The sequence below is a fragment of the Microtus pennsylvanicus genome, chromosome X (assembly GCF_037038515.1).
Source record: "Microtus pennsylvanicus isolate mMicPen1 chromosome X, mMicPen1.hap1, whole genome shotgun sequence".
NCBI lineage: Eukaryota > Metazoa > Chordata > Mammalia > Rodentia > Cricetidae > Microtus > Microtus pennsylvanicus.
Genome location: NC_134601.1, coordinates 101,257,195 through 101,278,135, shown reverse-complemented (window position 1 = coordinate 101,278,135; position 20,941 = coordinate 101,257,195). Strand labels below are relative to the sequence as shown.

Sequence of the window (20,941 nt, the reverse complement as noted above, 5' to 3'; positions counted from 1 at the left end):
TGCATTATTATTTTTTCAATTTACAGTTAAAAAATATCTCGAAGTCAATGATAAGTGGAGATACTCAGAAAGTTATTTTAAACAGGACACACAGTAAGCATTTTTTTAAAATATTTATTTTTACCCATACTTATATCACAAAGAGAACTGGAAATGTACATCTTTACAAACTTTGTACGTAAATGCTTATAACAGCATTAGTCATGACAGTCAGAAAATTAAAACAACCTTTCTATGAACATAAAAAATATTGATAAAATGCAGTCCAGTCCTACAACAGAACATTCTTCAGCAATGATAAAGAGATAGAGGTTAAAGTCAAGTGAAAGAAATGTACACAAAAGCTATATACAGAGTGATTCTATTTACTGAAAATAGTCACGTGTCAGCCCGGCTAGCTCAGTTGATAGAGCATGAGACTCTTATTTAAAATAGTTATAACAAGCACATCTATAGAAACAGAAAATATTAATGGTTATAGACCTATAGAAGAGGCAAAATGGGGAGTGCCTATTAATGGAAACGGTACCTAATTACAGACTGATTAAAACATTCCGTTAATAACTGCCATTCTGATTGGAGCAAAATGAAATTTCAAGAAAACAAATAACAAACACGACAAGTATGTAGACAAAAGAGTATGTAAAGTAGTCCAGCTACTTGAAAGCCACTATGGAGACACCTAACAAAACTATGAAAAAGTACTCCATATGACCTAGTTATACTACTTTGGGGTATTTACCTGAAGGACTCTAAGTCATCACATCACAGAGATACTTGCATTTCAATGTTTATTGTGGCAGAATTCACAGCAGTCAAGTTAGGGACTCATTCTAGGTATCCAGTAACAAAGGAATGGATAAAGAAACAAAATATTTTTCATTCATAAAGATTAATGAAGTATTGTGCTTAGGAAAATAGGTACAGCTGGGGATAATCTTTAAGTGAATTGAGCCAGGCTCAGGAAAATGAATATGGTACATTTTCTCTTGTTTGTCTTAGCTATGGTTTATAGAGATCCATGAAAGTAGAGCAGATTGAGAGTCTCATGCTCTACCGACTGAGCTAGCTGGGAGAGAGAGCACGAGCAAGGAACTCAGGACCACGAGGGGTGCACCCACACACTGAGACAATGGGGATGTTCTATCGGGAACCCACTAAGGCCAGCTGGCCTGGGTCTGAAAAAGCATGGGATAAAACCGGACTTGCTGAACATAGCAGACAATGAGGAATACTGAGAACTCAAGAACAATCGCAGTGGGTTTTTGATCCTACTGCATGTACTGGCTTTGGGGGAGCCTAGGCAGTTTGGATGCTCACCTTAGGAGACCTGGATAGAGGTGGGCGGTCCTTGGACTTCCCACAGGTCAGGGAACCCTGATTGCTCTTCGAGCTGATGAGGGAGGGGGACTTTATCGGGGGAGGGGGAGGGAAATGGGAGGCAGTGGCGGGGAAGAGGCAGAAATCTTTAATAAATAAATAAATTTAAAAAAAGAAAAGAAAAAAAAGAAAGTAGAGCAGAAGCTGAGTAGGAGAGGAGAACAAAGATGACTAACAGGAGAGGGATAGACAGGGAGCAAGAGACAGGACGTGGTAGAAGAATATGCCCTATGTACAGTGTATAGTTGTATGACCTATTTTTGATTAATTACAATTGTTAAATAAAATATGCATTTTACAAATTTTAGTTTGATGATGATTACAAAATACAAGGAATATAGCATCCCAGGATTGTCTAGAAATAAATTCCTTATGCTTTAGTCTCTCAAATGCTGGGATTATAAGGCATGCAACTCCATGCTGGGCTCTACAGCATTTCATTGTTGTTGCTGGATTTGTCTTATGATTTCAAAGATTTATTTTTAATTTTTTTTAAGTATGTGTTTGTGTGGGGGGTGGGATGGGGGTTATTTGCACTAGACAGCAGGGGCCTTCAGTGGACAGAAGTATCAAATGCCTCTAGAGCTGGTTGTGAAGTGCCTGACTTACGTGCTTGGAGCCAAACTCAGTTCCTCTGCAAGAGAAGTATATGTTCTTAATAGCTGAGCCATGTCTTTAGCCCACGAATTTGATTTACTTTTCATTATTTTATTTTATTATTGTGTGTATGCATGTGCTGACTGGGGCATGGCACTGCACAAGTGAAGGCATAGAACAAATTTTGAGAATCATTTCTCTCATTCTACAAGTTCTGGGGATGGAACTCCATGCTCTTAATTCTTTAGAAATACCCAGTGTGTCATCATTGGCAATGATACACAGCCACTTACTTGCTCTTGACCTCTCCATAAGAAAGGAAGATGCAGGCAGATCTCTGAGTTTGTGGCCAGCCTGATCTACAGAGCGAGTTCCAGAACAGTCAGGGCTGTTACACAAGGAAACCCTGTCTCGAAAAACCAAAACAAAAAAAAAAGAAGAAAGAGAGAGAGAGAGAGAGAGAGAGAGAGAGAGAGAGAGAGAGAGAGAGAGAGAAGAAAGAGAGGAGAGAGAAAAAAGTTAATAGTATAGACAAGGTCACTGGTTAAGGTGAAAAGATATGAGATAATGGCGTCACATGCGAAAAGAACTACTTTAATGAAACAGTCACGATTAGGGGACGTTCAGATAATTTTCCTAAAAATTAACTATCCACACAATTTAAAGAACTTGGCTGTTTATTCAGAATTTAAATAATATTACATCTTTAAGAGGGTCCGCGCAATGCCTTCTGGGATACTGTGGAATGCAGTTGGCTTTTCTTTGTGACGTAACCTTTGACCCGTTCAACAGCCTAAGGCACCAGGCGCCATCGCGTCGCCATCTCTTGTCTTCGGGCACTGGTTTGGGCGGTTACCGCTTCTGGTCCGGCGTCAGAGGCTGACCAGAGCCTGGAGCCAGGCCTGTCTGGTTCCACAGCTCCTCCTCCTTTCCCAAAAGTGACTGTGAAGCTCCGGCAGGCAGTCACTTTCGCCAGCTCCACAGCTCGGAGTCAGTTGCTCCCGTCTAGCTCCGGCCAATCAACAGCTGCGCGTGGCGTGAGGGCCCTTGCCGCCATGGCCTCTACTCTGCCAGAGTTCATCCCACCGAATTACTTGGCTGAGAGCAACGCTGCCCTCAACTCTCAGATCCAGTTGCAGCTGTATGCCACTTACATCTACCTCTCCCAGGCCTTCTTCTGCAACCGAGAAGAAGTGGCCCTGGAGAACTTCGCACTCTTCTTCCTGACTCAGTCCCAGAAGTGGATGGAGCGCACCGAGATGCTGTTCCTTCTGCTGAGCGAGCGCAACGGCTTCCTCACCCTTGGGAGAATTGCCGATCAAGGTCGTCACGACTGGTTTGATGGCTTCATGGCGATGGAGTGTGCTTTCCACCTGGAGAAGACGCTCAACCAGAGTCTCCTGCAGCTGTACCAGCTCGCTAACAGCAACGGTGATATCTACTTGTGCAAGCTCCTGAAGAGCCATTTTCTCAACCGGCAGGTCGAAATCATCAAGGAGATGGGTGGCTACTTGACAAACCTGCGCCAGCTGGGGGCTCCGGAAAATCATCTGGCTGAGTCCATCTTCGACAAGCTCACCCTGGCCGAGACCACCAAGGAGAACTGAACTGGGACTGTCCCTGCTATGGTGATCTTCCTCAGATCTTCCTTAGATCACCAGGCAAGGTGCTCACATTATATGTCCCGATGTTTTCCTCTTTATCCTATTCTGGCACTGTTTGCAATAAATTTCTGAGCATATTAATAGTTTCCTGTTGATTCATATGCGTCAAATTCTCACCTTTAAAGAATGAAGACATTCCCTTGCAGGTCTAAAACGGGTATCTGGGTGTCTCTTCACACACCCAAGTCGGGTTTCCTTGCAGCTACGAGCGCGAGTAGGTGGGAGGGAAAGGATATTCACAGGCCCTGGGAGAGAACAAATTAGCGTTTTTTTTTTAAAACAGTGTGAGCTTGGGGATGGGGCGGGAGTGAAGTGTGGGTGAAATGAAGTGGAGTGGTCGGCCTGTAGCCATGGTGTTCAAGCATGGGAAAAGTGCAGATGCGTGGTAAAAGTGTACACATGGCGGGTGGGGTGGGGGGACGGCTATCAGATATCCTGCTAAACACAAGAGTCGCAAACCAGATATCCCGCTAAACACGGGGTTCGCCGATCAGATATCTTGCGTATCAGATATTTACATTAAGATTTTAACAGTAGCAGAACTCCTGTTATGAAGAAGCAACAAAAGTCATTTTACTGTGATGGGGGGGGGCACTACAATGGGAGGAACTTTATTAAAGTGTCGCAGCAGTATGATGGTTGAGAACAACTGGATTCAAATGAAATGAACTTTACCTACAGCCCATTAACTTACTAAAAGATGAAGATACTAGCATTTGCTGATGCCAGGTAAGTCAGTGAGACTACCTGAGAGATAGCAGAACACATGACATGCTTACCCTGGGAAACAATAATAAGAGGGAAGCAAAACTAAAATGACTATTTTTTCATAGCCCCAAGGTTAATAAACTGAAGTAACAGTGGAACTTTGCAGGTCCAAGATCGTTCATTGATACTATTATTGTATGTCCATAAGAATCTCGGGAAGGAGAAAGGGTAGGAATTTAAAGGGCAGCTACAAAGGGAGTTATAGACTTGGGACGGGAACATAGTTCTGATCCAGTGTGGTCTCTCCTACTGAGGGTATCAATGAGTTAAGAAGCAGGGCGTGGGGAGACTGGGAATTCAGCCAGATAACCAGGCCCAGAAGGGAGGGAAATTCCCCAAACTGGTGAAGACAGCCCTGATCACTATAGCTGTTCCCTTAATTACCGGTGTGCCTTCCAGTCCAGAGTAGAGATGGCTTCTAAATGTCAGCCAAAATCCTCATATGATGAAAGCCTTCAGAATTAGAAAGAGACTTGTGAGAGGCAGTAAGTAAGGTACCACCCAGGCAGGTAGTCCAGTTCTCTGTTCAGCCCTCCACCCCCACCCCTCCGTGCAGACCCTAACCTGATTGCACAGCTCGCCGGGGAAGATAAGAGGGTTGGAAATCCCCAGAATGAACTATTCCCCAGATTTCTGCATTGGGAGTAGCTTCCCTTTCCCCGCAGTAAACAAAGGGTGGCTACAAAACACACATTGGCTTTACCTGCAGTTCCAGCTCATTTCAAAGCCTTGGGGGGGGGAGCAGCTTGCATGCTTGCTGGACACAGCACACTGGAATTGGTCACTATATCATTTTCTGTGGTAGTCCATTCATGGCGTCATCTGTAGCTCACCCCAAACTTGCTCTGTGTTGGTTGACGCACCTCCCTCTTTGTTCCATCTGTCTCTCTCTTGTGACTGACTTTGCAGGAAAATGAAGACACGCCGATTAAGCCCTATATATAGGCTTTGATTTGACCTGAATAAGTGGTATTTCCTCATCGGTGAAACTCTAAGGCTAACAATGATTAGACCTGAGTGCCCATTACAAGTCCCTGTTGGTCAGGCCACATTTTCAGCCTTTCTTTAAAAGAAAAAATTCCTGATGGGGAAATCTTGGCCCAACAGCAGCAACTCAATTGTTTCTTTAAAAATATGTATATAGTTCAGTTTTAGTTGTGTGTGTATGAGAGAGAGAGAGACAGAGAGAGAGACAGAGAGACTTAGAGACAGAGAGAGACAGAGAGAGAGACAGAGAGAGAGACAGAGAGAGGAACAGAGAGGGGTTGGGGGAGGGAGAGATCGTGGGCGTTCACAAAAGCCAGAGAACAGCCTCAGCTCCTCTGAAGCTGGACTAACAGATAGTTTGTGTGATAACAGGCATGGGCGCCTGCAGCAAGCCCAGGGATCCTCTGCATGAGCAGTGTGTGCTCTTCGCCCACTGAGCTGTCTCCAGATTCCAGCCCCCACTGATATTTATCTTTGCTTTGCTGAGAGTAAAACATACATGCTCTAAGTCCCTGCCCTTTGGCTCAGTTTCGGCAGTCACAAACAGGCTCTGGAATTCATGAAACAGTTATGACAATGGATAGAAAATGTTTAGCCTTTTGAAAGATGCCCCCTTTTAACTTTCTAATGTCTAGACTTTGGCCTTTCCTAAAAGTTCCCTTATTTTCCCGTCTTGCCACACAACTGACGGAAAGGTGAAGGTAAACTTCTTCTAGGTATGCCACCTTCTCCGTTCCTGGATAAGTGCACTTTAAATACTTAATAGTAAGATATAACTAGTTCGTTGAGCCCCGGCACGTAGCACCCTGAGACACACAGCTGCATGATTGCCAGTCACCGGCCATGCTCTGCTGCTTGGGGGAATGATGTCTGAAACAGTGGCTGTTGCTATGGGTACCAGAATCTCAGGCAATGATAATAGCAGGACAGACTAGGGGGAAATGGTAAAATTGATAACTTCATCTCTGGCTCAAACACGGATTCAAATGAACTCTGCTGAATAATTTACCTCTACGGGGAAAAATCATCCCTGTATCACAGAAGGAAATTTCCTAATAGACGGTTGTCACCAACAACGTGTGCTTCCTTTCCTAGGAAGAGGAAATGTATTTTTCTCCATAAATGTGTGACAAGCAGGACAAAGCGGCCTTTCATTTCTCTGAAATCTTTTCTCGTCTAGGAATTTGCCCCACATTTCTGATCTGTATATTTTACTTTCTTCTTGTATCAGTTGCCAGTGATTCTAGTTTATTTTCACAAGTCCAAGAATTATCAATAGTCTGTAGACGAAGGTCTAATAAGTCATATTGATACGTAATACATACATATATTGAGATATGATAAATTGCAGGGAGAGCAAATATAATGCTTCATATTTTAGAATTATATTTTATACAAAGTGTGTGTGTGCACGCATGCTTTGAGTTCAGCATCAGAGGCATATTGATGAATTCGTTTCAAAAAACCTGGAGTAAAGGGCAGGGCTTGGAAAATTATATTAGAAAATATTACTTAAAAGGGTTAAGACGAAGTTTATATCTGATTCACTAGTAGAAAGGGAGCAGGGTGAGGTATGCACGGAAGGAAAGTGGTAATTATAACATAGTGTTAAAAGTCTTGCCTCAACTTAAGTCAGTTTAGGTTATGAGTTGTAACAAAAGCCAGAAAAACAGGTTTGAAAAGTACAGGTTTCTCTGCCATGGTGGAAAGTGACGGAAGGAAACCAGTTCAGGGCTGCTGTGCAACTTCGCGTCACATTTCACTGACTCCAAGAGGCACAGTTTTCTTCATATTCTCAGGTCTTTGAAATAGGGACGTTTAGTGTCCTACCCTCACTGTTGGCTGTGGTCGGCATTGCCTGAGCATGTACTTCAAACTTCACTTTGGCCTTATTGCCTGAAAATTCCAAGAGCTATTGTGGAAAACTCTTAAGAAACAGCAGTATCTGGGTGGCGGGAAGGAAGGCATGCAGAGTCCCACACGACTCTGAGTACAAAAACTGATTTGAAAAATTTGTGCCTGAAGAACTTTTAATAGTACTTCGTACCATCTCTTACACACTTTATTTAGTCTAGTCGTACTTTACGGTATATTTATGTCTCTTTTATGGGTGTGTAAAATGATATAATGATAAACATTAATGCTAAAATAAGTGTAAAGATCTCTTTCAGAAGGCCTAATTTAAAAAAAATTAAGAAATACATGAGCTAAGACAACATTGTGTCCTAATTGAACTGGTGACCTTGCTTAGGATTTTCTCACACATAAAGTGATGGTTTGCATTCAAAAATCATCTTGCTTTCTTTGATAACAAACGTGCCTGTTCCACTGCTGTGGGCCTCCAGCCTAAAGTTATTTCATGGTCCAACATAGCTACCGTAAGTCCAAAAATCACATTATTGTTGAGAAATGATTGGGACATTTGTTAGGAGGAAGAGAAAGATTGAAAATCCAGGTACAGTGAACGGAAGACTGAACTTTGAGTTAAAATTGTGGCAGAGGGTTACTGTGCTATCTGTTGCTATTCAGGAGCAACAGGGGCTTTTCTTTTCTCTTCAAACCAGAGGATCTAAGAGACGCTCCCAGAGCAGAGTCATGGTAATGTGTGTCTTAGTTCAAACTAAGGTCTTTTTTTGAGTAAACTTTTAATTTTAGAATAATTATAAATGTGAAGTTTATAAATGTAGATTACTCCTTTTTAGCCTTTCTTTTTTCTTTTGTATTATGATGTTTGTGTGTGTACACTGTATAGGTGCATGTATCTGTGCATGTTTATAGAGGCCAGAGTTCGACATCTGGTGCAATCCTCTATTTTCTATTCTCTCTCTCCTCTCCCTATCTCTGTTTGTCTGTCTGTCTTCTTTCTTTCTTTTTAAACATTTTAATCTCTTTAAAAATATAACTGTATAATTTTTCTTCTTTTTTTCCTCCCTCCAACCCCTCCCATATACCTCATTGGTTTGTTTCAAATTTATAACTTCTATTTCTTTCATTGTGGTCACATGTGTGCGTGTTCCAAAATGAAAAATACAACCTGCTTTGTCTGAATAATGTTACTGCATTATATAACTTCAGGGATGACTACTCACTATTGGATACCCTTTTAGGGGGAATTCTTCCTCTGGCTCTCAGCATTCTTTAGTTGCCCATGATTCTTTATCTAGGGTTTAGGCACTGTGAGCGTTCCCCTTCCCATATTAGCATGTCTATTGGCTAGCTTATTTCTTGAAACAGGATCTCCTATTCAACCTGTAACTCACTGATTCAGCTAGGCTAGCTGGACAGCAAGTCCCAGGGATCTTCCTGTCTCTGTCTCCTCACGGCTGCGATTAATGCTTACCAACTTGCTTGGCTTTTTACATGAGTGCTAGCGATGGGAACTTATCATGTTTATCATGTTTTCGGAGCAAGCACTTTACTAAGCCATCTCCTCAGTCCCTGAATGTTAAATAAATAAATAAACAAACAAACAAACAAATCTCTTTCCCCGTATTTCATCTAACAGTAGACTCTTTCAAACCGTGTTGTATCTGTCAAAAGTAAGAAATTATAATGGGCACATCACTATTAACTAGCTCCATGTTGCATTCAGATCTCAGTTTTTCAATCAATAGCTTTTTCTTACTCTAGGTTCAAATCTAGGAGGCCATATTGTATGTCATGTTTCTTCAGTCATTACTTAACCTTTTTATGATTTTTGTCAGTTTTAAAAATTATTCTTCATTGTCCTTGGCTTCTCAGTCAGCCCTCATTGTCAGCCACATTCAGAGAGTCCGGTTTTATCCCATGCTTTTTCAGTCCCAGTCCAGCTGGCCTTGGTGAGCTCCCATTAGATCAGTCCCACCGTCTCAGTGGGTGGACACACCCCTCGTAGTCCTGACTTTCTTGCTCGTAGGACTGGAGAGGGAGGGGGAGAGGCAGGGAGTAGGAGGGAAATGGGAGAAGGGGAGGAGGTGGAAATTTTTAATAAATAAATGAATACAAATTATTCTTCATATACTTTGTTGAAATTTTCTCAATTTGGATTTATCGGGTGTTTTTTTTTCTCATGATTAGACTTGAGTTCTGGCCACAAGTGGTGATCATGGAGTTGAAGTTTCTTCCTCTGACACATAAAATCAAAAGTATTTTGTCCGACAATTTGACAGCACTGTCTATCTATCCTTTCTTACTTAGTTATGGTAATGTTGGCTAGGCTTTTACACCATAAAGATGCTATTTTTTTCTTCCTTTCCAAACTCTATTTTTAATGTAAGTCATTAAATCCAATTTATACACTAGAAGCAGGGGAAAAAATTAAGTCTCATCATCTAGATAGAATGATTTTCTACCCATAGTATGTGAAATTATTTTATAAGGAAAATGTGTAACTTATAACTGATTTATTCAATCACTTCTGTTTCTATATGAACTTAATTTTAGTTATTTATTACTTTGTTTTGTCATTCTAGACTGCAATTTCGTTCCTTAGTTTTTCTCTATATTTTGCCCTTGAAGAGACTCTTAAAATTAATTCTTCCGTCCCTTTGACACATTCCAGCAATTCATATTCTCTCTCCTCCTGTTTCTGCCCCACCCCTCTCTCACATTTGTGTGTATATATCACACACATGCACATAAAACAATTTAAAAAAAAAAAACTTTGTATTGATTCTTTGTTGGCTTCACATCATGCAAGCTGATCCCATTCATCTCCCCACCCCTTTATATCTGTCCTCTTGCAACCTTTCCATCCCAAAACGAAGCAAAATAAGATTTAAAAGAAAAGAAAAAAGAAAAAACATCTTGTAGAGTCTACAGTGCAATACAGTGAGTCACACAATGTACCCTTTAGTCCATACATCTTTACTTACAGCTGTTCACTGCAATGAGTCATTGGTCTGGTTTGAGGCCTCTGGCTTCTGCTGGGCCCTTACTGGGACTCCTCTTGAATACCTTGCTGATCCCCTATGTAGCGGAGATCCTGTAACTCTGAATATGCAGGAAGGGCCCCTTCAAGTGCCCCAGCAGATCATAGATGGAGCTGATGTTGACGTGGGCCTACTCAAAGCCCTGGTTCTGGGCCTGGGTGGTAGCTGTGTTGGTAAGCCCACCACCTCTCGCTCATCCTCAGCTAGCTTACCCAATGAGAAAAGCAGCAATGGGCTGGGCCAGTTCTCCTGCAGCCATGCCCTTGCTCCAGCTTACCCACACCTCCACCATAAGTGTTAGCTCCTGTGCTGCTCGGGGAGGTGTATAGGCCATGCTTCCTTATGCTGCAGCTGGTGAAGACAGGGCCAGTTCTCTCACCTGCCACAGGTAGCAAGGGCTGAGGAGTGGGGAAGGGTATCTTTCTTTCACCCATGCCATAGCCTGGCAGATGAGGGGAGGGCAGGGTCAGCTCCTCTGCTGTCACAGTCTCAGAGCTGTGTCACCCCACCCCCACCAAAAGGGTTAATCCACTTTCTTATGTAGTCCCAAGGCCCACAAATCCTCTATGTTCACGAGCTACTTTTCCTGGCAAATTTCCAGCAGACTGTGGTGCGCCCAGCTCTAATGGATGCATCTGCATCACAACTACTGCAAGTGTGAATCAGTGAACATCACGGAAGACAGAGCAGAAAGATTGCAAGTGCCAGAATACCAGGAAGACTGCTAAGAAACATTCTCCCTGAGAAATTACTCCAAAAATAAGATGGGAACAGTGGTAGTATCAAAAGACATGCTAACATGGAAGGGAGAAATTCCATGGGGTCTCACCATTAGGCAAAGAGAAGAGGAGGAATTAACCTTTCCCAGGGATGAGACCCCTTATTGGTTATTCAATACAGAATGATCAACCTTGAAAATATATACACACAGATAACAAAAGCCAACTGAGCAAGTTTTAAATATTATATACATATGTATGCATATATATACACATATGTGTGTGAATACATATGTAAATGTATGTAGCAATAATAATCAAACAAAAAGAGGCTATCAATTTGAGAATGGGAGGCACATTGGAAAGATTGAAGGAAGTGTACCTGGGAGAGGCTGGAGGGAAGTAAGGGAAGGGAGAAAATGAGGTAGTTTTATTTTAATAAAAATGTATAAAAAATTAAAAAAAGCATTACTTTCTGTGCTGTAAAATGCTCCAGACTCATAATATGTTTCTCTTGTTCTGGAATTAGCCATTTCTCCAAAGATTCCTAGTTCATTTTTTTTTTTTTGGAAAATAGTATTTAAAAACCAAGATGTTGGCAAGTTAATGAGTTTTTAATTGGGAAAGCTTTCATAAAACTCCATATTTCTGGTTTCTCTTGAAAATACTATATAAGACCCTGTCTCCATGGGAACCCTTACATGGGACTTAATTTTCTGCTGCCACATTAAAGCATATATATTCTTCAGGGCACTACAATATGTACCATTCAAACAATACAAAACTTAGTTACTCTAAAGTATCCCTATTGATTCATTGCTCATTGTACCTAGACATTTTATCCAGGTAAAGGGGAGTAAATGAATAAGTAAATTAATATGGCTCTTATGTTCCGGATAAAGAATAGTTCTTGTCCCTTTTGTTCATGTCTCCATTAGTCTTAGAGTCCCTGATACTGAAAGGTGGCAAACATATCCTGGGTCTCTGATTTCTGTTGATTTAAAATCAGATAAGTGCAGATGACAGTTTAGTATGCAGGTGTCTCACTTCCTCAATCCCTTATTGGACAAACATTCAGCTTATTTTACGTTGTATAAAAGTCTATGTAATACCAGGTACTGGCCACCAGTGTTTTGTATCAAGTCTGACTACGGCTTCTAAGAATTTTGCTTGAGAAACCCAGCCCACACAGCATCTTACAGCCAGTAAGGGACCTGGCTTTCCCTTATTTGGCTGGCCTATGTAAACTGACAGCTCTCAGCCTCACATAATTGCAAGCTGTCAAGTTCCAATAATGACTGACCTGGTATTATATGCCCAATTGTGCAACAGTGGCATGACTATTGCAGGAATAACCAGCCACTTCCTTCTTAGATTTACGGTCCACTAAGTAAGATGGATATGATACCTGGTACTGTTAACTGTGCCCCAAACCCATGGCTAGATCGTAGGTTCTAGGAAAGAACCTAATATTGTTATTCTGTTAGATGGACATAGAATTACACTGTTCTCTAAAGTCTTATCTTTGAACCCATATTTAGGCACATCTCTCAACCCTCATGATGGATGTTTCTTTTCGCAGTAGGGTAGGGATGCTAAGCTCTAAATGGCACATTTGTACCACTACCACCAAAGTTCAGTGATTACTGTGGAAAAGGGAACAAAAAGATTCCAAGACCTAGAAGTAGTGGATATCTGCAGTGAATCAATATATGCTGGGCATTATGGGGTTATTGCACTCTTGAAATCATTGCAGTTGTGACTGTATATACAAGACTTGTATCAGATAAGACCGGCCAAAATTCCAGCATGGACATGGAAGGGGCTCATAAAGTCCCATGACTAACTGCGGAGCTATTGGCAGTTAATGGCTTTTGAGGTAGGGGTCAGTTAATTTGCTCAGAGATATAGCCCTTGAGATGCTCCCCGCACTCCAGTGAATGGTCCGCACCCATGCACATACAGGCAGAACTAAGTGGCCTCAACTCAGTGAGTACATGATGCTGGAAGGAAAATATATAGCAGGATTCAGAGGGAAGTAAATGGAAGATTTGATCAAATACTGCATGTACATGTATAAAATTATCAAACAACAAAAATAAGCTAAAGGCAAATACAGATGATTTAATATACTAAAATGTATATGTGTAGTTCATTTTCAATCGCTTTGCCAATAATTGCATAACATCTGCCTTTTAGATGGCCATTCAGTCTTGGTTTTGCAACATAAGGGCTTAAGTGTTCTCAATCAGTTTTAAAGCTGTAGTTCTGTCACCTCTTGTTACTGAATTAATCCTCATGTAGCTCCTCCAAGCACTGAGAGATAATATCTTCCTTGAGATCACACATGCTTGAAAGTGTTCGTTTCCTATATCCTTACATGTAATTTGGACGGAACATTTCCAAATTATCATATCTTTTTTGTTTGAAGATTTTGGAGACTCTGCTTCAGTTTCTTCAGATTTGAATACTACAGTGATCCAACCTTGTGTCCTTTTTGTATTATCGCCACTTAAGCCTCCTCAAACATCCGTGCTTTGCCTATATTTCAAGTTCTTTATCAAGGAATGGCTCAGAGCTGGTCATTTTTTATACAAATATATATTTAAAAGGTAAGAGAGCTTTCTCCTTGTCACACTTGGAAACTACTTTGATGACTCTTCAGCCTTCAAATACATTGCCAGGAGGGTATAGAAGAAAATAAAAACCAAAGGCTCAGATAAGAAGGTAAGATTCCCAAATCATGCAGTTTATTGAATGATTTAGAACATGCAATGAGAAGCATGGAGAGAGGGAGGAGAAGAGAGACAGAGAAAAGTAGCAAGATGGAAGGGCCACACCACCTATATCCTTGTCTTAAGATATTCCTACATCTATTGCTCTCTTCACTACTTTAGATTTGCTCACCGGAGCCAACACACAGCTGCTATATTAGAGAGGCCTAGGGACAAATACCCTGGGTATAGCTTTAACTTTGAACAGCTGCTAAACAGAATTTTTAAATAAAGGAATATGAACCTGGTAGTTGTTACTACTCTGTAACGTATCTTAGGATGTTCTGTCACAAATACTTAATTTTGAGTTGGTCTTGTGATCTCTTTTTTTAATTAATTAATTTATTTATTAAAGATTTCTGCCTCCTCCCCGCCACCGCCTCTCATTTCCCTCCCCCTCCCCCAATCAAGTCCCCCTCCCTCATCAGCCCGAAGAGCAATCAGGGTTCCCTGCCCTGTGGGAAGTCCAGGGACCACTCACCTCAATCCAGGTCTAGTAAGGTGAGCATCCAAACTGCCTAGGCTCCCACAAAGCCAGTACATGCAGTAGGATCAAAACCCATTGCCATTGTTCTTGAGTTCTCAGTAGTCCTCATTGTCTGCTATGTTCAGCGAGTCCGGTTTTATCCCATGCTTTTTCAGACCCAGGCCAGCTGGCCTTGGTGAGTTCCCGATAGAACATCCACATTGTCTCACTGTGTGGGTGCACCCCTCGCGGTCCTGAGTTCCTTGCTTGTGCTCTCTCTCCTTCAAATGGCCAAAAGACACTTAAGGTCATGCTCAACTTCCTTAGCGATCAGGGAAATGCAAATCAAGACAACTTTAAGATACCATCTTACACCTGTCAGAATGGCTAAAATTAGAAACACCAATGATAGCCTTTGCTGGAGAGGTTGTGGAGTAAGGGGTACACTCATCCATTGCTGGTGGGAATGCAAACGTGTGCAACCACTTTGGAAAGCAGTGTGGTGGTTTCACAGGAAATTTGGGATCAACCTACCTCTGGACCCAGCAATACCACTCTTGGGAATATACCCAAGAGATGCCCTATCATACAACAAAAGTATATGCTCAACTATGTTCATAGCAGCATTGTTTGTAATAGCCAGAACCTGGAAACAACCAAGATGCCCTTCAATGGAAGAATAGACGAAGAAAGTGTGGAATATATACATATTAGAGAACTACTCAGCAGTAAAAAACAATGACTTCTTGAATTTTGCATACAAATGGACGGAAATAGAAAACACTATCCTGAGTGAGGTAAGCCAGACCCTAAAAGAGGAACATGGGATGTACTCACTCATAATGGGTTTCTAGCCATAAATAAAGGACATTGAGCCTATAATTGGTGATACTAGAGAAGCTAAATAAGAAGGAGACCCAAAGAAAAGCATATAGGCATCCTCCTGGATATTAACCTTCATCAGGCGATGAAAGGAGACAGAGACCCACATTGGAGCACCGGACTGAAATCCCAAGGTCTTGTGATCTCTTATATTCAACAACTGTATTTTGCCTAACTTTTTCTGTGTCTAATATGTTTCTCAAGCACTTTCAATACTTCATTTCACTTATCTTCTTTCTTCTATTTTCCTATTATGTATCACTAAGTAATACAGATTAGGAGTGTAGTCAGTGACAAAACAGTTGCCTAGCAAGTGCCAGGACCTAGTTAGTTCAATCATTATCACTCACATAGCCAAGTAAGTAGTAGACAAGTATGATGCTCCAAAAACATCAGTAATCCTGATCGGCAGAGATGAATTGGTGTGAGAAGGTGCTGTGAATCTTTGCAAAGCACAGCTGGTATGTGTATCCCCGTGGCTTTGTGGGTGAAACTGTGATTGTCCACCTAATGACAATCTGAAAGCCCTGTCATTGGCACATGCAGCTCACAAAGAAGGGACTGTAAACTCTGTTTTATTTAAATATCTTCATCTCCTAGCCCTAGCCCCCAGAACTCCAATAGCCTAGAAAACATAGAAACATAGTCTTCCTTAAATGTGGTGTTTTTTCCTTTTAGTTTTTATAGCTTGAGGACAATTTTATTAGAATTTTAAAGAAAAATCTCAAGGCAGACAAATATGGAATCTCAATGGATATCTAGAGGAGGAGAATAAAAAAAGAAAAAGCCATGCAGTTTAAGTCAGCATGAAGATCAGCCACATGGTAGACAAGCAGCCTTGCGGTGGGTAACATTAGGGTTTCTACTATCGATATAAAACACCATGACCAAAAGCAACTCGGGAAGGAGAGATTTAATTTCCACTAACAGCTTGTAGTCCATCATCTAGAGAAATCATCACAGAAATTCAAGGTCGAAACCTGCGGGCAGGAACTGAAGCAGAGGCCATGGAGAAATACTGCTTACTGGCTTGCCCCACCCAGGCTTCCTGGGCCTGCCTTTTTACAGTACCCAGGACCAGCTTTGGTACATTTCCTTGACTGATGATTGATGGTTGAGGGCCCAGTGTAATATGGGTGGTGCCACCCCTGGACTGGTGGTGCTGGGTGCTTCCAAATAATTCTAGCTGTATAAGTCTGTCATAAAACCATCCAGCACAGTGGGGATGGGTGGTTTAGAAAAAAAATGAAGCCCATGGTGTTAGAAAGAGCATCCTTAGAAGAGAGATAGCTGCGTGTCTGTGGCTCTGTAAGAGACTGTACCAGAAACAGGAATTCTAGGAGGATGACTATTCCATCTATGGTTTAAGAGAGAACTGCCTTCTGGAGCAGAGATTCCAGTTGACTGACTGACTGAACTAGACCAACTTTCAGGGAGAAAACAATGACATGTCTCCACCCAGAGGTTGATTGAGGAGGGGGGGATAGGAGGTAACAGCTTTCCTTAATCCCTTAGTGGGCCATGCATGATACTGCATTATTACTCTCTCTGAAAAGACAACTCTCACATTACTTAGGAGATGGGCTAAAATTAGGGAATACATACAACCCATTTTTTTTTCACAAAAATCTAGAGATCCAGTTCCAAAGATGTTCATTAGAAGGAAATAATATATGGCCTGTAGCTTTAGTTCCCATGCTCACATACAGTCTCTAGGCAGTTGTACTCATTTAGGAGGAAATAAAAAACTACTCATCTTTTCACTTATTTTTGGTTAAAGAACCAATGACAAAGTTTGATGGGTAGCAGGAGCGGAGAGCGGACCCCAGAGAGCCCTGAGAGCCTCACCACCATCCCTGGCCTAGTCACCATCACACCCCGGGAGGAGCTGCAGCCATCGCTGCTGGCCCAGTCACCACCACAGCAACCATGAGCAGCAAGGCCGAGACCCAGCAGCAGCCTGCCGTGTCCCACCCCCCCACCCTCCCCCCACTCCCCACCCCCCCCTCCTGCTGCCTCCCTCAGCGCTGCCACACCGAGTCCTGCTCCACCGCAGCAGTGCGGGGAGTGGCGGCCCAGGCAGCCTCACCAGCCGGGAATTGATCATCGCAACGAAGGTTTTGGGAACAGTAAAATGGTTCAATGTAAGGAACGGATACGGTTTCATCAGCAGGAATGACACCAAGGAAGACGTATTTGTACACCAGACTGCCATAAAGAAGAATAACCCCAGGAAAATACCTTCGCAATGTAGGAGATGGAGAGACTGTGGAGTTTGATGTTGTTGAAGGAGAAAAGGGTGCGGAGGCAGCAAATGTTACAGGCCCTGGTGGAGTTCCAGTTCAAGTCAGTAAATACGCAGCAGACCGTAACCATTATAGACACTACCCATGTCGTAAGGGTCCTCCATGTAATTACCAGCAGAATTGCCAGAATAGAGAGAGTGGAGAAAAGAACGAGGGATCGGAAAGCGCTCCTGAAGGCCAAGCTCAACAACACCGGCCCTATCTCAGGCGAAGGTTCCCATCTTACTGTTTGTTGACCACAGTATTCCAACCCTCCTGTGCAAGGAGAAGCGATGGAGGGTGCTGACAACCAGGGTGCAGGAGAGCAAGGTAGACCAGTGAGACAGAAAATGTATCGGGGTTAGAGACCACGATTTCGCGGGGCCCTCCTCGCCAAAGACAGCCTAGAGAGGAAGGCAATAAAGAGGACAAAGAAAATCAAGGAGATGAGACCCAGGGTCAGCAGCCATCTCAACGTCGTCGGTATCGCCGCAACTTCAATTACTGATGCAGACGCCCAGAAAACCCTAAACTACAAGATGGCAAAGAGACAAAAGCAGCCTATCCACCAGCTGAGAATTCATCCGCTCCTGAGGCTGAGCAGGGCGGGGCTGAGTAAATGCCGGCTTACCATCTCTACCATCATCCGGTTTGGTCATCCAACAAGAAGAAATAAATATGAAAATCCAGCAATAAGAAATGAACAAAGACTGGAGCTGAAGACCTTAAGTGCTTGCTTTTTGCCCGTTGACCAGATATGCTAGAACTATCTGCATTATCTATGCAGCATGGGTTTTTTTTTTATTATTTTTACCTAAAGATGTCTCTTTTGGGTAATGTCAAATTTGGTTGTTTTTTTTTTTTTAATAAAAAAAGGTCTGGTTTTCATCAATACACCTTTAATGGTTTTTAAATTGTTTCATATCTGGTCAAGTTAAGATTTTTAAGAACTTCATTTTTAATTTGTAATAAAAAGTATACAACTTGATTTTTTCAAAAAAAAGTCAACAAACTGCAAGCACCTGTTAATAAAGGTCTTAAATTAAAAAAAAATGACATTTCTGGAATGGTTGCTTTTGTCTATCTACGGTGAATGAAAGTATTGCTGGGTATAGCAATCTGGGCTAGCATAATAGTTGACCAGGACCTTCTGGCTTTCATTGCTTCCATTGAGAAGTTAGTTGTAATTCTGATAGAGCTGCCTTTATAAGTTACTTGACCTTTTTCCCTTTACAGACCTTAATATTCTTTCTTTACTCTGTATGTTTAGTGTTTTGATTATTATATGGCAAGGGAACATTTTTTTGGTCCAGTCTATTTGGTGTTCTGTAAGCTTCTTGTATCTTCATATGCATATCTTTCTTTAGATTGAGAAAGGTTTCTTTTATGATTTTGTTGGATATATTTTCTGTGCTTTTAATTTGCACGTCTCCTTCTAACCCTATTATTCTTAGGTTTGGTCTTTTCATGGTGTCCCATATTTCCTGGATATTTTGTGTTAAGCTTTTACTAGATTTAATGTTTTCTTTGACTGATGACTCTGTTCCCTCTATTCTTCTATTGTATCTTCAGTGCTTAAGCTTCTCTCTTCCATCTCTGTATTCTGTTTTTTTATGCTTGCCTTTGTGGTTCCTGATCATTTTCCCATATTTTCCATTTTCAGATTTCCCTCAGTTTGTGTTTTCTTTATTTTCTCTACTTCAGTTTTCAAGTCTTGAACAGTTTCTTTCATATGTTTCATTGCTTTTTTTTGGTTTTCTTTAAGGGGTTTGTTGATTTCTTCCAATTTTTTGTTTGTCTTTTCCTCCATTTCGTTGAGGGAATTTTTCATTTCCCATTTAAGGGCCTCAAACATTCTCCTAAAGTTATTTTTAGGTCATTTTCTTCTGTTTCATCTATTGGGTTGCTCAAGTCTTGTTACAGATCCTCTAGTTTGTGTTGGTGTCGTGTTGCTCTTTGTGGTGTTGAGTGTGTTCTTACCTTGTCTACCCAACTTTTCCTCTGATTGGTGTACTTGGGGCTGTGTTTGTGATGATCAATCTTCCATGTGCCAGTGGATCCAAGGCTCAAAAAGTTGCTCCTCATGATGCAGTCAAGGCCGTGGTTCCAGTCACCCCAGAGGTCACTTGATATTCCTGGAGGTCATTTGGTGCTCCCGGGGGTGGGGCATTGTTCTACAATCCCAGTGGTCATTCGGGCCTGCTCCCACAAAGGTCACTTGCTTGGGCCTGCTTGTGCTGAGGTCACTGGCTCCGGGCTGGTTCAGCAGATGTGGCTGGCTTGGGCCCACTCACACGGAGGTCACCGGCTTGGTTCCAGCCCCGCAGAGGTCTCTGGCTCAGGCCTGCTCCCTTGGGAGTCTCTCCCCCATGCCTGTTCCAGCAGAGGCCTGTTTTGGTAAAGGTCCCTTGTAATTTTTGCTTTTAACGATGTTCCTTCCTTATGTCTGTCTAACCAGTTTCTCTTTCCTGTTCTTGCCATTCATGCCTCTAAAGAGTTAACTCTAGCTCCCATTTAGGGAATTTGGGGCATTGATCTATTTTGATTCTTTAAACTGAGTGGGGTCATAAGGTATGGTAATTGATGACCCTAAAATGGGCATTCTTGTCTACTTGTCCTGCTGTTGCTTGGGTTCTGACATTTGCAGTAAGTTATTAGGTTGAGGAGGCTCTTTTTTGTGGGGGGGGGGGTTAAGGGAAAATGGTCTGTTCCATAAGCTAAAAGTATATGGGCTAAGATGTGGAGAGAAGCATACAGAGGTAGAGACACAGATACACGGACTATCAGGAAGGCTTGTTGAAGTTCATTGTGTAGCTATTCATAAGAAACACACAAAGGAGTATCCTGGGAGTGATTAAATGTGACAACCAAAATGATTCAATCTGCTATGAAAATTTTTCTCAGGCAAGTATAATCTAATCTGTAATGAGCATAAATTGAGTAGCCCAGGGTGAATAAATTCTAGGAAAGTAAACAGTAAAACCTTTGCTCATTTCTCAGAAAAGGATGCATCCCTGTTTCCTCTGGCGAAGTAAAGCTATTAGCTTTACAACTAGACAGAAGGGCTACCTTAGTTCACAAGTGGTTCTGGAAGGATCTCTTCTACACAAGCAGATTTCCTTCTCCACTGGGAAGAATCTCTACAAGGGATCCACTGGAAGGGACTAGAAAGGGTAAAAAGGTGACTGAAGTCAAGAAGTACTTGGAGTCGCTTCATGTTCTCATTAGGAGTGATACAGCAGATGTTTGGTGCAGAAGGGTTGCTTGCATAAGGCAGCTGAATGTGCCTGTCACCGTATCAATTTTTGGTGACACAATCACAACAGGCCCAAGGGTTGTGGGTGACGGCTCCTGTGATTTTATACTATCTGGATCCTAGGGATCGTCTGATATCTACAGTAACCCCATGCCAGTGTTCCAGGGTTCCCCTGTGACTTGCCAACTTAAATGCCACTAAAGATAAATGTGTTGCAAAAAGTGATTTTCAGATGGAGAATATGGGAGCTTTC

The 20,941-nt window shown here is 42.0% G+C and overlaps 1 protein-coding gene and 1 pseudogene across 1 annotated transcript; both read left to right on the top strand.

Annotated features, from left to right (window-relative positions):
• Positions 1-3,032: 3,032 nt before the first annotated feature.
• On the top strand, positions 3,033-3,630 carry LOC142841816 (ferritin heavy chain-like). Its single transcript, XM_075958935.1, has one exon. It carries the CDS (start codon positions 3,033-3,035, stop codon positions 3,582-3,584), a length of 552 nt encoding a protein of 183 aa, XP_075815050.1. The 3' UTR covers positions 3,585-3,630.
• Positions 3,631-17,076: 13,446 nt separating this feature from the next.
• On the top strand, positions 17,077-18,219 carry LOC142840799 (Y-box-binding protein 1-like; annotated as a pseudogene).
• The last annotated feature ends 2,722 nt before the right edge of the window (positions 18,220-20,941 follow it).